Source organism: Zerene cesonia, chromosome 22 (genome assembly GCF_012273895.1).
Source record: "Zerene cesonia ecotype Mississippi chromosome 22, Zerene_cesonia_1.1, whole genome shotgun sequence".
Taxonomy (NCBI): Eukaryota; Metazoa; Arthropoda; class Insecta; order Lepidoptera; family Pieridae; genus Zerene; species Zerene cesonia.
In genome coordinates, this window is record NC_052123.1 from 3,315,457 (window position 1) to 3,332,334 (window position 16,878).

At 33.1% G+C, this 16,878-nt stretch overlaps 1 protein-coding gene across 3 annotated transcripts in view; it reads left to right on the plus strand.

The window, feature by feature from the left end:
* LOC119836004 (deubiquitinase DESI2) overlaps positions 1-16,577 on the plus strand; it is a 21,130-nt gene extending 4,553 nt beyond the window's left edge. For all 3 annotated transcript variants that reach the window (XM_038361164.1, XM_038361167.1, XM_038361165.1), the window contains 7 exons: positions 9,543-9,670; positions 10,118-10,270; positions 10,675-10,764; positions 11,434-11,485; positions 12,236-12,324; positions 12,882-12,964; positions 13,469-16,577. In XM_038361164.1, coding sequence (XP_038217092.1) covers positions 9,543-9,670; positions 10,118-10,270; positions 10,675-10,764; positions 11,434-11,485; positions 12,236-12,324; positions 12,882-12,960 — 591 coding nt within the window. In that variant the 3' untranslated portion in view covers positions 12,961-12,964; positions 13,469-16,577. The remainder of the gene's footprint in view (positions 1-9,542; positions 9,671-10,117; positions 10,271-10,674; positions 10,765-11,433; positions 11,486-12,235; positions 12,325-12,881; positions 12,965-13,468) is intronic.
* The last annotated feature ends 301 nt before the right edge of the window (positions 16,578-16,878 follow it).

The window sequence follows — 16,878 nt, forward strand, 5'->3', positions numbered from 1 at the left end:
ACATATAACTTCCTCTTAAATCGCTCTATCCATAAAAACCCCCATCAAAAATCTGTTTTGTAATTTTAAAGGTCTAAGCACACAGATACACAAACGGCGGAAAGCTACTTTGTTATATACTATGTAGTGACGATACATCAATAACTACTGACTGTTCACTAATATAAAAGCGTATTTGTATGGTTACGAAGTAATTTTGGCGCCCACGCTTGGAGCAACCCTTGAAATGCCTATTAAGCATAAAATCGGTCAAGTACGAACTATAAATATATTTCGGGTTCGTCAGCTAATAAAGCTGGCGATTTATGTTATGGTCAACGAATTAATCATCAGATTTGTGTAGGTTTTTTATATATTTAATAACGAGACGCTCGTCCCGGCTCGGCCCGGACAGCAATATTCCTGTTTTATCCAAAGCTTAGAGATTAAAATTTTTCTATCACCCTAGTCAACTCATACTCTGTCTGTATACCAAATTTCATCAAAATTCATTCAGAAGTTTCAGCGAGATTGACGAACAAACAGCCAAACAAACAAGCATTCACATTTATGATATTAGTGTGATAATCACATATATTATACACATACACACACACACACACACACACATTTTTAATATAGAAATATTAACGGCATTAGAATGGTACCGATTTGGCTTTAGCCTCGGTATAAGTGAGTCTTCATCAAGGCGATAAGTCAAATGAAGCAAAATACTTTTTCCACTTTCAACACTGCTTTTTCATTCTTGGACTCCTCTTTTCTGTAGGTAATACGAGTATTGCTACTTAGTTAACTAGTTAGTTAAGAAGTATCTTTAGATTTCCACCCTCTGGACACATATGTCCTTTATGAAGTATCCATCCTAAATATTGCTCACCGCAGATTCATTTTAAAACAAACGTCAACGTTTCTACAAAAAGTTGAAACGATTCAAAGATCATTTCAGTCTCTCTCTAGATGGATAAAATAAAAGCAGATGTTTCAAAGGACAAACATGAATACATTTAATTAGCTCCCATTGAAAATTGAAATGGGATTGGACGTTGCTGCCATTTCGCGTCTATTCACATTTATGTATTCGAGTGTTGCCTTTTGTAGTGTCACTTGGCTCTGGTTCAACGAAAGGCCTACATAATAAATGTGAAAGTTGAAAGATGAGAGATGAGAGAGAAGTCATTATGCGCGCTCGTAGCGATAGTGCTTCAGTGCTTGATCTGCAACCGTTGATAGGCGAGTCACTTGAGCGCTGGCTTTTGGGTGGGAGGCTTCTTGTGCAGTATCGAATAGTACTTGTGGATCAGGAGTTAATGCTAAATATGGAGATTAAATCCTCGCACCAAGAGGGTTACCGTGACGTCTTAAAGCATTTCAATGTGGGATGGCGTTAGACGTACAGTACTACTTCATGACGTCACGGTAACCCATCTGAGCTTGTTACTCTATAATTGAAACAGTGAAATCCTGCAGTATACACTACTCTGGACAATTTTGCTTTATTTCAAAATTGTTTCATATAGACGTCTGCAATATATTTTACATATATGGTTCCAGTTTCCACTGATCTTCATCGTTAAAGGTTTCCGTTCGTCCGTACTCTTCTTCGATCAGTAATAGTTGTTATTTATGTCAATTTCTATCCGTCTTTATTTTATTAAAGTTCTTATTAAGAGAAATGGCTCGTTTCATTTGTTTACGGTCTATTCAATAATAAAATCGCGTTGTTGCACCCAAATTCTTAAAGAATGATGTCTTTTCCCACATAAAACTTAAAACACTAAATCGAAATAATACGCGTATTCGCTGTCGCCCTGATACACGTGTTATATATAGCTCTTAAGAGAAACAATGATAATGATGATGACGAAATACATTTTATATTTATGCAGTTATGTGTATTTCAATTCGCCTATTTTTTACTAAAATTCCCTTTTGTTGATAACTTTTCAATCTTGGTTAGGATTTCTGTAATCGGATGCCCTCAATTCTTCGTTTGTTCTTAATATTATCTCAACTCATATATCTCATACTCAATTAAAACAAAGTTTGAAGCTGAACCTAGGTATCATTATGTTATATTTAGGTCTCGAATCGTGTTCTAAATACATTACAGAATACCACGAGACTAATAAATCTTTAATCAAAATAATTAATAATGGTGGTCGATTTCGTATTTCACGTATTTAAATGAATTAAAGTCGACCCAATGAAAGCGACCTACAAAATATTTGACCCAGATTCAGGACATCATTCCGTTCCCTATATCCAGATATCGAATATTTCGTGTCATTCGGTATACATTAATAATAAATCTGATTTATTCCTCGACGATACAAGTTTTCGTTATTGTGGGATTTCGTTTTCTTATATGGTAGAGGTGGAAAAATGCGTTGCGTATTTTTAAAGATTTAAACATACATAGGGACAGATCAAGTGACTTTGTTTTATACTATGTATATAAGTAAGAATATTTTATAACTAAGTATGGATACAGATTAGTATTAATTGATCTATTTGAGCTGAACCAAGCAATCACATTGAATTTAGTAGAATTGTTTAGGTTATGATATTGATATGGTAATGTGGATATAAAATTTGAAAATAATTATTTAGAAACAAAACTTTTACGCAAATAAATGACTTTATGGAGTAGCTTATATAAAATGCTCGCTTAATGTAGCGTGTAGAATGGGTTATAATAAAATCCCTTTCTCCTACAGAATTGTCGAAATCTGGAACAATACTCCCTAAAATATTATAAATCACATCAGCGGACATGTGTATGGCAATCATGAACTTCTATTTTATTAGGCCATAAAAGCAAGGATCGATATTCCATTAAGGGAAAAGTAAGAAGTTCTTCACTTATTATTCGGATATAAATTAAGTCCACGAGCAAATGAATAGTTAAACCTGTTATTTATATTATTTATTACGCTATGTCGGAAGCACGTGCTAGTGGAAATTTTATGTTATAATAAACTTAAAAACATGACGATTCTGTTATTGTAGGTCGATATAGTTCTAAAAAATCACATGGCCGATTTTTTCAGGCAAGTCGGACTCGATACAATAATAAATCCGTATAAAAACTATCCATTCAATTTATGATCATACCAGTCGTTACTTAGCCACGATTTTTTTTATTATTCGTTGTGACAGCTGGAGGAAAAATAAATCGTCTCTGTAAATGACAACTTCACTGTCATTGTTTATGGGATAGTGCCGGTGACAAAGAGACGGACGCATAGACATCTGGATAGTACTGCTCAATATTATAGAATGTCCAATAGTGGACAGAAAAGCTTCCGATACCAAATCGTTTCCGTTTACCAAATTAATCCAATTCGTATTTTCGAACTACATATTATTGACTTTTACCCTATACTATAATACATTTTAAATAAAAGTAACTCGTGTAAGAATCCGAGCTCCCTCTTTGAAGTGTGCAAAAGGGTGTCAACACGATGTATTGACACGTTCTTTGTAATATGATACGTTTTAACTTGATCATTTCGCCAGGGAGGTTCAAGGGAAGTCCGTTCGATTTATGTACAGTCCGCGAGACGTAACCTGAGCTTTGCATAGTTACTGACAAAAATGCAGCCAGAAAGCGCTAACTACACGCGCAGCGCCTCAAGCCGCAAGACAGAAGACTGTTAAAACTAATCAAAGGTATAAGCAAATCAAAGGATGCTCCGCGCTCTAAGCCGTTATCTTATCTATCAAATAACTCACACAAAAGCATAGTGCAGCTTATGCCTTAAGGGCTGAAAGATTGAGGAACTACGTTTATACTTATGCAGAGTACGATTCTATAGAAATGCTTAACTTGTCACATGGATTATGCTCTTTTATCAGCTGTAGCGTTATTATGACTTCGAGATCCAATATTCGTAACTGCATTCGATCGCTTATTATAGATGTTGGAAATATAAAACGTTCGCGTTGTTTTAATAAAAACTGCATTTAGTTAAATGGATGGTATTAATAACTCCTGCAAATAGAAAGAAAGAAAGAAAGAAACATTTATTTGTCAGGGACAGCACAACACACCAATGATAGAAATTATACAAATAAAAAGCAAGAAATAGATACAATTACACAACATATATATAAAATTACACAAACGAAATATAGAATCTTATTCTTAGGTTAAATATGTACCTGAGTCATCTCATCTGCTGCATCTCTTGACGACTAATTAATTAATGAGATGCAAGAGAAGTACAAGAAATTTAAACAGCAAAATATGTATTTCTAAATACAATTAACAATGAGAAATTTTGAAATAATAGGAAAACGGGTCACGGGTGGCCGAGAAGCTAGGCGTTGCTACGGTTTGGCAATAAACGCGGGTTCGAATCCTACCTCGTGATCAATCTTTTTCTATTCTTTCAAAATTTCTCATTTATAAAGCATTTCAATGCTATAAAACTAAAAATTAAATACAATTAACAACATTTATTGCGGATAGATAATGCCCAAATTGCTAAAGTAAAATATCATCACAACTATACATTATGGTATTGTTAATAAACTAGTTGCAGCTAAAACAAATATGTATTTGCCATGTCTTTTATATGGAAAAATGTATGGAAAATTATGTTATATATATTCAACTTTTCAACCTAAAAAACACTGTTATCGCTGGGACACCGTCATTCTCTTATCGATATGGGATTGAAACGCGTCTAGCGTTCACTGTCAAGTGGTTGCCTTGGCATTAATAGCTGAGCTTTTAATCATGGTGTGTGTCACTTTGTAATTTATCGTCTATGAAATACTGAAAATATTGTTGTATTTATTTTAGACCGATTTTTATTAGCTTCACTTGTATGTTTGTATGTAACCGATTTCGACTCGGCGGAATAATGTTTTTTTTAGGTTCTTGAATATATTTAGATTAATTTGAAACGTTAAAAATCAAATTTTCAAATATCCAATCTATCCTATATTGGTACACGTGTCATGCTTAATTTTCAACCAATTAGCTAAATTTCAATTTATTACAATTTCTCGGATATATCTATCGATTTTCCCAGCTTTTAAACTATATTAATTTTTTATAACTAATGTTTTAATATTCAGTTTAATTGCTAGGTTTAGGTTAATTTAAGGTCATTAAACTTGCAAGACATTCACACCACAATTATATTTAAATTTTAAAAGGTCATAGGTTTTTAGTGTATTGCAAACATTGCTAATTAAAGTGAATTTGACAGAGAACGATAATAATAATCCCTTATTCTATATAATCAGCATCACAATCTAATCTAGGCAATAGATTAAACCCTTGTCTATATACCGTAGTAAGATAAGATAGTTAAATAGTATCGTGTCTTTTTAATCTATCCGCTAAACTTGCAACACTAATGAAACTGACTGGTTATAATAAAAAAGAAAAATAATAATTAATTAGAATAATTTAAAAAGCTCTTATTAGTTAGTCTCTTATGGTTTCGCATCTTCATGTTAACTGCCTATTTATCTTTAATGATGGTGTCAACAGAACAAACGTGGTTACAGCAATTTATGTAAATTATTCAGCTTTGTGTTCTAGCTTGTATGCCCTTGGAAATGTATAAATAATGGCCGCATTATAATTGTAAATTTTGTAACATAGTTCGCGTCCTTCGGAAAGGTTAGAAAAATTATTCTGTTACATGTCCAGAGAATTTCTTTATAATACATAATTTCATCAAAGGAGCTGATTTTTTTATACAGGCATGCCAATCAAATTGAAACTTCGATGAAATACTAACTTACCATCCAGTTTTGCGATATAAAATCGATATCACAAATTTTCTTCAGCGTTATTCGCAACAATTCATCCCATTTGAAGAGATGAATGTATAAAACGATAAAAAATGCAGCACTTTCTAAATACCTACAGATAGAAAGAAAAACCTTAAAACGGACAGAACACAAAGGAGGTCATGTTATATTACAAGTCTACAAAGCTATCTCATAGCAGATAACAAAACCATAAAACGCAAGCATAATAACTTTGTAACCAGCTTCTACAGATTATTTATTTGTATGCAAATTAAATGAGCATTGCACAAATGAACAAAGTAGTAATAAAATTATGAACTCAGTGCGAGTTATTTTAATTATTACTATGTTATTTAATAGTTACCGTAAGCAGCTATCTGAAGATAGAATAGATGACGAACATCTAGTTACTAATACCGATAAAGAGCGCCGCTTGATAGGTGTTGCAAAATCATTATTAACGTACCTTACGTTACGACAGGAAAATATTGTAATGTAAACATTGTAAATAAAAGACGAAAGAAGAAATGACACTAAGACAGATGCGCATTATACATATACATTTTTAAATATGGAGATCGAGCTAGCTTCGGCTCGAATTAAACTTCGCACCGAGGAAGGGTACCGCACAAACCCACATAAGATTGGCGTGAAAATATTATAGCCGGTGAATGCTACAGTGCTTCGTACAATTGGTGTAGGAGCCGGAGTTCCTTTCGTTCCGTTTCGTACGTTTCGTTTTTTTTATACCTTTTTCGACACAGCAATAGAGGCCCTACGTCTGCAAATATGAGCGGTGGTGCCCGTTTACCGTGACCCGAGCCACCAGCTCGGATGCCCGCTCAAACTTAAAATGTAAAAAATACCTTCAATCATATCAATATCTTTAATACGGAGCGACATTGCTCGGTCATTCTGTATTACAATTATCTTTTATTTAAAGTCATGACGTATTCGTGTAAACTTTTACATGTGCTTTAGAATATATCATTCATATACAATATTCATAACGGCACAATGGTCTATTATAGAAATCGATATATTCAAAGGTTACACATTTAAAAAGGTTATTGTGCCCGTGCAATAAAAGTATTGGAGAAAAAGAAATGATGACTAACACTTAACTAGAAGTGCTCAAAATAATCTATTTCAAGTTAAACAGATATTTAAATTAACGCATTGTGAAGATGCATAATGCCATTATTGCTTAGCAGATAACCACTCAGGATGACATTCAGGTCATGCTCATTATTCTTTTAAACATAACGACTGAATGCATTTATGTTAATTACTTTGCATGCGTGAATAGATCGCTGTATGGAGTAGAAAATGCATTTCTGCACGTAAGATGTAGATCTATGTGTGGCGGTTCAAGTTTGTCTTAAAAAGAATAAGAAATTCAATAGTCCAATGTATGTTGGAGTCAGAATACATGGCAATGCATGCTTTTAGAAGCTGATATAACGAAATGTTTTTTATCAAAAACAATATCTACATGATCTTGTTTGTTATCAGTCTTGCTCCAGAATTTGGTATCGAGTCTTTATGCACTTAACCGTAATAATGATATTTAAAAAGGTTTTTTTATTTTAAATAAATAACTACGGGCAGTCATATCATATGCGCCTTCAGTTTCCACAATAACTGATATAAAAATAATTCTTTGTTTTTTGCAGTAGAGTAATTTATCATTGGGGCATTGTGCATTTTGTTCATAAAAGTGTGTAACACTGTGTAACTTAACTGCCCAACTTGGAACTATAATTGTTTCATAGAAATTTTAATAATGACTTCATTAGTTTTGAATAATCAATAGCATTTCATTATATCTTGCGGAGTTAGTCATCTTTGTTAGAGCAATCGATAAGCGATAATGCCACGCTGTGCAAATCAGATTATTTTCTCACATAACGGAACAGATGGTTGTTGTATATAATTGTATAATATAGCCAATTTTTATCCTACGACGCAAAAACAATTAGTATGTATGTGTGTGTAGATATATCTGTTTGTCATATCGTAGCTACCGAACCCTTGCCGTTCACTGGTGTAAATGGATGCACTAGTTATCCATTTATGTTGATGTAGTATTGGTAGTTAATAAAATGTTAAAGTTGTAATGCATGCACAGTGTAATTCTTATACTTTATGCACGAATACGTTTGCTTTGTTAGTAAATAAGAACACAAACATCAGTTATTAGAACTCAGTATGATGGAGTGTTGCTGCCATTAAATAAAAAAAGGTGTGTGTGTGATTCACACATGATAGAAGTGAAACTTCAGTAAATCGACAAAAGAATGAGATGAATATATATAAAATATAAAATAGTATGCATATTTCTGTCTCATTCTTTGCCGGCTTCATTAGACACATTTTTGTATTTGTGTCTCTTACCTGTCGTTTTTTCCGTTGCATCAGGTTTGAAATCACAACGATTCTAAAGAAGTTTCACTTCAAAAATTGGATATGATTTATTCGTTTTGTAAATTAAAATTGTGATATGCGTAACTTGATGTTGCCTAGAATAGCTTGCACCGTCTGCTGCTAATGTGGTGATATAGTAGCAGGCAAATATTTGATACACTGTAAAAATAAGGAACTTCAGTGGTCTGCGTAACATCGCCAATGAGAAGTAGTAGATAATTCTGCCCTAACAGTGTGATTAACAAACGTTCCGATCATTTTGAAATTAAACTTGTGTAGAACAAGCCATGGTTTACATGACTTTTGTATGTGGTAGTCGAGCACGTTTCGGCACGAATTGGGCCATCTCGCACCGGGGAAGTACCACACCCCCACAGAAGACCGGCGTGAAATAGCATTCTGTTGTGTTTCGTTCGGTGAGTGGGGGAGCCGGAGGCCCATATCCTTTTCCTTCCCCTTCCCAGTCCTTTTCCTTTATTCCTCTCGACAATCCTTTCTTAATCCCTTCCCAATTTAAAGTCGGCAATCCATTTGCAGAGGTGTAAGGTTTGTAATAGACTTTACGCCTCTACAAATGTTCATGGGCGGTGGCGGCGCTTACCATCAGGCGTCCTACCAGCTCCATTGCCGACTGTGACTTAAAAAAAAAAAAAAAAAGATTTATGAATGTAAATGTGTAATTCGAGGCACTCTTTGATATCCTACGTATAACATGTCTAAATTTGTATTTTGGATACGAAATACTATCCTACTAATCCTATCCTACTTCCTACTATCCTACTAATATTATAAATGCGAAAGTTTGTAAGGATGTGTATGTGTGTTTGTTGCTCTTTCACGCAAAGACTACTGAACCGATTGCAATTAAATTTGGTACGTACGCAGCTGGACAACTGGAATAACACAACTTTTATCCCGATATATTTTGCATCCAAAATACTTCCACCGGATATTCGTTAAAACTTGACTTGTAAGAACACTTTACATCTAGCATATAAAGGTTGCAGAACCACTTTAGTTCCAGTATAATGTATATAAAAAATATTTATAATAATGCGACCGCACTAAGAATAGGGACGACAATGACCTTTGTGTCAATTGTCATTTGAAAATTACTACATATTTACTTAGAAATCCTTATGTTCAACAAAATAATCTATTCTTGAAGCATCAAGATGCAATAGATTATTTTGTTTTGGTTTATTTCTGCATTAAAATTAAATACAACTCATATTAGTTCGTAAAATGGCGCTTAATCGAACCTATTCTTAGTTGGATCGGATAGTATCACACTAACCACCAAATCAGCTGCAATAACCATTAATTTATTATTATTCCAGTCGTGCGGCATTTGCACGATGTTTCCGTCGTGCATGTCACTGCTGCCGCGGCGGAATGAACCGCGCCCGCCGAAGCCCGGTCAGGCGCCGGTCGTGCTCAATGTGTACGATATGTACTGGACCAATTGGTGAGTATGCGCTAATCGAAAGCTGACTGGTGGTACAGTGTAGTCAGACCTTAGTTTTGCAAATACAAGGTCTGGGAAGTGTGTAGAACAACCCTTATATCTTTGTTAGATAGAATGCATTATTAGCACGCGTCAGGGCGCTATGATATCGAATTGTTTTATTCTACGCTCTAATGGACAGAGACAGCGCGTACTTAGCGCACGTTAGTCAATTTCAATAGTTTTATAGTAAAGTTTTACTTATGCCCACGTACCAGATCCTTGTAATATACAAAAAAATATTGTGTATATCATGTCATCTGTGTGCAGTATGACGCTATAACCGTAAGGTACTTTTGTCTATGCTACCGTGCGAGGCTGTAACTATATGATAATTAGGATTGTCTATGGTGCTGTGTGACGTGCGTTGTCTATGGTATAAGGACTTTGTATTGTACCACGGTATAGGTACACAGCCGGCGCTGGTGTCGGTGTGTTCCACAGCGGCGTGCAAGTCCACGGCTCCGAGTGGGCGTACGGCGGGCACCCGTACGCGTTCACCGGCGTGTTCGAGATAACGCCGCGCGACGAGCGCGAGCTCGGCGATCAGTTTCGGTTTAGGTGAGGGTTTCTGGAACGTTCCGTGGAAAATTGCTCTAGAACTAATTGTGTGACTAACAAATATAGGTGTAAGTCAATTGTTATAATGAAAAATTTGTGTATTACACGTACAGTATGCATTTATAGGAGTATGATGCAGTTTATACAATTATCAAATTTTTGTTTATAGGAATTGATCAATGATTGTAAATGATGGATAAACTTGATAACTCCTTTACATATTAGATAGATAGTATATGTTATGTTTGTCAAATATGTATCTATAATAATCAAACCTAAGTTTAAAAAATAAGGTCTCTAAAATAAGACTGGCTAGTTTTTACACAGTTACACAATTAAAGCAAATTTTGTAAATTAAAATATCACAATAAAATTAAGTGAAGAAACAACATTATGATTTACAGACAAAGTGTACATATAGGATATACCGACTTCAGCGAAGAGGAGGTGCGCCGGCTTGTCACCGAATTGGGCAAGCAATTCCGGGGCGACAGGTTAGTATCGCCTAATATTAACATATTTCCTGCCAAATATTAAGACTTATGGGGACAATAGAGGAAAATAAAAACAAAAAAAAAATTATTTTAGCACCCATATGACAGGTGCTTAAACAAAAAAAAATGAATTGAAACACATGCAGCTATACTGTGTGGCATTAATAAATAGAGGAATAATATAAATTATATGGCTGCCGATTTTTCCGCTACCTCCAAACATTTATTTATTCAACTGGACTGCGTTTAGAAACGCTTTCGCTAAAATTCAACTTTATCGATTCGGAAAGCAGTTTATACAGAGAAGAGTGGGCAAGGAACTGTAATTGCCCTTTTAAAACCATTAAAACCATACTTCCCACCAGGGAAGTGTCCTGTGAGACTTCAGTATTTCCATTCTATTTGATAGTCTATTGAAATAAAGACATAATGTTTAAAACTCTTAATGTCAAGAAAATTATTCAATTCAATATAATGTTTTAGTTAATGACAATTTCGTTTATACAATGGATTTTTTTTGAGATATAATAAAGTAGCAATTTTTAATGAAATGATATCTTGTCTATTCTTAATTAATATAGAGTTAATTGCCTGCAAAGAAGATGTAAGACATACATATTTCACTTGACAAGTTTTATTAAATTAAATTGAACTTGTAATTCCTTCCAGGTACCACCTCATGAACAATAACTGTAATCATTTCACATCCGCCTTTTGTCTGGTGAGTGTTCATTTATCACTACATAGTATAAAACAAAGTCGCTTTCTCTGTCCCTGTGTCTATGTATGCTTAGATCTTTAAAACTACGCAACGGATTTTGATGGGGATTTTTTTAATAGATAGAGTGATTCAAGAGGAATGTTTACATGTATTAAACTACGAAAAACGCTTAATTTACCAACACAAATAGAATATATTATATACATTTTGCAAAACACCAATGGCTGTCTTATATAGTGACCTGCGGATTCCTTAAGTCCGATTTATTGATTTTATGATCAAGTCTTATCTTGATTTGAAAATCTCCATCCAATCATCTAATTTTGTCTTATGTAACTTCTAATATTTTATAAGGATTAAAAATTTTAATGAATAAATTGTTTTTAAAACTCCATAAGTAGCTTCACTTGTATAAAACTGACCGATTTTGACCCACTTTAAACGGATAGTTTATTTAAACTTTATACACTTACCAAGGATCGGTGATAATATAATAATAGCACGAATTAATTTTGCTATCCTGATAGCAAGGCTTTAACAATTTCATTACGTATGTCCTCTGTACAAAAGCAAATGAGACAATATTGTTGAATATATTATAAGAGCGTTTTTCTTAAATTTAATTGTAATATGTATTAATAAGTAAATTTAAACCTTATTTGTTAGTGCGTGTGCATTTTAAATTTAATTTAGTGATAATATTTATCGTACTGTTTGTTCAGATTACAATGGTCTTGTTTATATTTCCAGGCGCTGTGCGACAGAGACATTCCCGCGTGGGTCAATCGTCTTGCGTACGTCAGTTCCTGTGTGCCATTTTTACAGAGATGTTTACCGAAGTAAGTTCTTAGGTTATCTAGATTTACATATGCCTTGATGGTATAAACCATACATATAAATGTAAATGGTGATATTGAATGAAAGCAGCTTATAAAATATATAATGTATTTGCTTGTGAAACTAAAATTCTTTTTATAAGCGCAAATCATTCATAATGGTTCATAATGGATGGATTAATACGTTTGACAATACTAATACATAATAACACTTCATTGGGCAGTGCAAGAGTATATTATATAAATATTTATAATAATAGCGATAAAGAAATTTCCAAACTACTACTAACACTGTTAGTAACTCATTCCTAGCTATCTTAGACTAGTTTAAAAATTGTAAATAGAGAGTAGGCAAAATATAAGGGAAGGTTAGTTATACGCTTTTGCGATGTGATCGCTTCTCCCGCTCGCTTAAATGCCAGTTTTTATGCCTAAGTATGAATCTCTTAGACAATTATGAATATACACCTGTATATTTTGATATACAGGTGTATATTTTTTTATATTTGTCAGGGTGTATGTTACGTTCACTCACGTATTAACGAATGTATGAACGCTAGGGAATGGCTGACGCCGGCCGCGCTGCAGCAGTCGCTCGCCGTGCACTCGCGCTCCTCCTCGCCCGCCACGCCGCAATAGCACCGTGAGTGGGACACTACACAGCAGTACGCGACACTGCACTACACTGCACTACACTACACTACACTACACTACACTGCACGACACTACACTACATGTGTCTATACAACACTAAACGACACTACCCGTCACTACACGACACTATACATTACTACACAACAGTGCATTACACTACACGACACTGCACTACACTACATGTTTCTATATAACACTAAACGACGGTAGATGTTACTACACGACACTTAAAGAGACTTAAACACCAAAAGTTACAACGTGCCACTGCAATGCACTATATGGCGCTTTATACAGAAAATAAATTACACTGAACGACATTTGGCCTACAAACTTAACATATTACTTTATATATAAACAACTTAACTTGGTTTTACAGATGAGGCGCTTATATTGAAGATATAATATTGCATGCAATATAATATATCGAAACACAACAAAAATGAGTATTCTAAAATAATACTTTCTCAAACTATTATTTTTTTTTGTTTCACAGACGAGGCGCTGCAATGATGCAGACGAACAGACAAAAGTGTTGTGCGTTATATTAGTATTAAGTTTAACGTTTAGCTAACGATAAGTTTGGCGCATTGTCGACTGGTTATCGATGCGTTGTTTTGTATTTATTCATACATCTTTTTTTATTTATGTTTTATTTTTTTTATTTTTCGGATAGTTCATATGTTATGGACTATCCGCTATGGACAAGTTACTTAATTCTTATGTTGGTATGCTGTATTTGTAGCAATTTCGTTGCTAAAATTTCTCTTAAAACGCCTTTATTGACAATTCTGTAATGATACGCAATATGAACAGAGTTAAGTGTAATTTAAATTGTAATTTAAAATCTAAAAAGTACAAAACTGACGCATCGAATTGACAATGTAGTTATATTATATTAATATTATTATAATAAGGATAACTGATTATATATTAGGTTTTATTATAAGGAGCCTGTTTCAATGCTTAAATGGACTTTTATGTTAAGTCCGTGATGAAGTTTCTCATCGTGGATCTGTTTTTAACCGACGTTCCAAAAAGAAAAAAAAGGTTCCCATTTTTTGACGATTATTTTTTTTTTTGTTAGTCGACAACTCCGTGTGTTTTCAACCGATGGACGTGATTCTTGTTGTATTTGATAGGGAATTGTTGTCATTTGGTCTGATTTTAAAACTAGAGTCGTATCAGTCTTCTTAGGAACGTCGGTGATCCGTTTTTGTAGAGAAGAATTATATAAATCATGTTTTGCTAGCGTTATATTATTTTATTTGCCGTATAATTTTAATCTGTAGCACCTACAATAAAAAAAGAAAGAAAGAAAAAAACAAAGAAACATTAATTGAAATAAACGGATTGAAACGCTACTTAAAAATGACCACTTATGTGTATAACCGTTTGTGCAGTGGAATAGTTAACAATAAACATTATAATAGTCAAGTTGTCAGTTTGTTATCCAGTGGAGGTAAAAAATCAATACAGTTGTATCTTATGTATAGATAATTAAATAAATAGACACGTTACATACATCCGTCTCATACCCGCATATGGGAGATAATAGACTACTTGGTTAGTCTATGGTCTTACATGAATCGAGCTAATACAATATTTGAATAAGTTTCTTTGCATCATAAAAGTGAGTAATTGCCTTAAAAACCACACTGATAACTCCAAAATAAATATAATTCTAAATTTATCTTTTTATTAAGGATTAAAAATAGTTACTTTTTTCATATAAATAAAAAAGTATCACACAAAATTCATATTCGTAATTAACGGACAATAATTCAAAATTCACGCATTATAGCAGTCGTTAACATTACACTTTACATTAAGGTACACAACACTTTTAAAAATATCTCACGTTCAGTAATAAGCTTAATGGTGCCTTGAAGTGACAGCACTGTTTACGAACGTAAGTTGTTTCGAATTAATTTTATTAAAATATAATTAATTCATAAATAAGTTAAGGCGCTCGTGCATCTCTTATTTATAGACTAGCTACGCACATTTCACGTGTACACATCGAATGTTTTATTCATTATCAAGAAATTAATAGTTGTGCCTTATACATAAGACTTAAACCACGGCTAAATTTTGAAGCAATAGCGATAAGTTTCTCATTCAGTTCTGCGGCTGCTCAAGTTATAGTTCCTACATTGAAATAGTTCAACTAATGGTTTTCGTTTACACAATGAAAGGGGCATTTATCTATTTGTATATGAAATCGAAATCTTTACTTATTGAAATATAATTTTTTGAAGGAAAATGTGACAACGTGCATGTTTTTAAATAACTCTAAAAATCATTATAAAGAAATTACTCAATGTAGTATATTTGTTATTCACTACAAAATTGGTCCTTCGAGCCGGATAAACAAGCAAAATTTTAGCTACAATGTTATGAAGTCAATAAAGACGTGAAAATTTACGATACTTTATTATATCTTCAATATAGTAAGTTAATTTAAATTTTTGAAATAACTATAATGCCTCGGAGGATATATCTCAATGTCTAAATGTCTCTTTCATTTTGCCAAATGGAAATAGATGATATAACCCATATTTGATGACAACTTTGCTGTATTTTATCACGTTTCGTGTAATTATTGAATAATATACGTAGTTGTAGTTGTCCGTCCGTTGAAATTTTTAGATTTAACGTTGGCATAGCTCATTATAACAACATTACTTTAACCAATATTATAAGATGTGTTATTCTTCGAGATTGTAAGAATATAATAATTTCGTCAATACGTTTAAATGTCCGCCTGCGAATGATTTAAATTTATAATACCTATTATTACGATAATGTTCCGCATTTTTCAAAATGTCATTCAAATTTAAATTCCGATGTTAAAATATATTCAAAAACAAAAAACAAAATTATTATATTCCGTAAATCTTATAAAAACTAATTATTAAGAATCTATGAAATTAAATTATACTTCTAAGTGTTTCTCGATTTCGTATTAAAGTGCCATGTTGTTAAATACTATTTAAATGAAATTAATCCCATCTTATAATGTAGTAAACAATTTTAACTTGTTATCTAATATCTAACGGTAGGTATAAACGGGCAGACTTAGAACACATTTTTTTATTTTCAGTAAATAAAGGAATCGAGGTAATCCTTTACTTCAGGAATGAAGATACATAACCTTCTACAAATTATAACCAAACTCCATAACTGAATCGAACTAGACATTATTGCTTCTACAATTGATACAGGTGGGTTACCGTGACGTCTTAAAGCAGTTCTAATTCCACTGTGAAAAAAGTATGTACGCAATTATTAAAAAATGTCAAGAGTTAAATGAAATGGAGTATTGACTAAGATGCAATTAACATATGCTAGTACTTTGGGACAAAATTATATGAAAAGTAATAAATCCAGAAAAATTATTGTTACGGTCACTCACTTGGATAAATTTGGTATCTACCTATTGTATACTAACGTGTACTATATGTACCTAGGTATAGGTACCTAGATTATTTTGAACCATTTTCTTCTGAAAGTATTGATGTTCGATAGATAGGTGTAAATATAGAATTAATTAGGTTTACTTGACAATGCGCCAGTGAAATGACGTTTTTCACAAGGATAGTTTTAATATTAAATGAGCCTCATTTATTAGTTAACGATATTTAACGATTGTCGAATAATCGTATAACTCATTGGAAACTTAGTATGGTCTAAGACTAAGAAGTATGTTTAAAAATGTTATCTCATTTTGATCACGTTACAAGTTGTATTCAATAAGGTCTATTTGGAAAATATAAAAAAGTTACGGAGATATGTAAAAGTAAGTATATGTAAAAGTACGTGTTGTGCAAAGAAAATATTATGTTCACAATGAGGATGACTTGAATATTAAATTTTTTTATTACAACTGCACCATCTTATTAC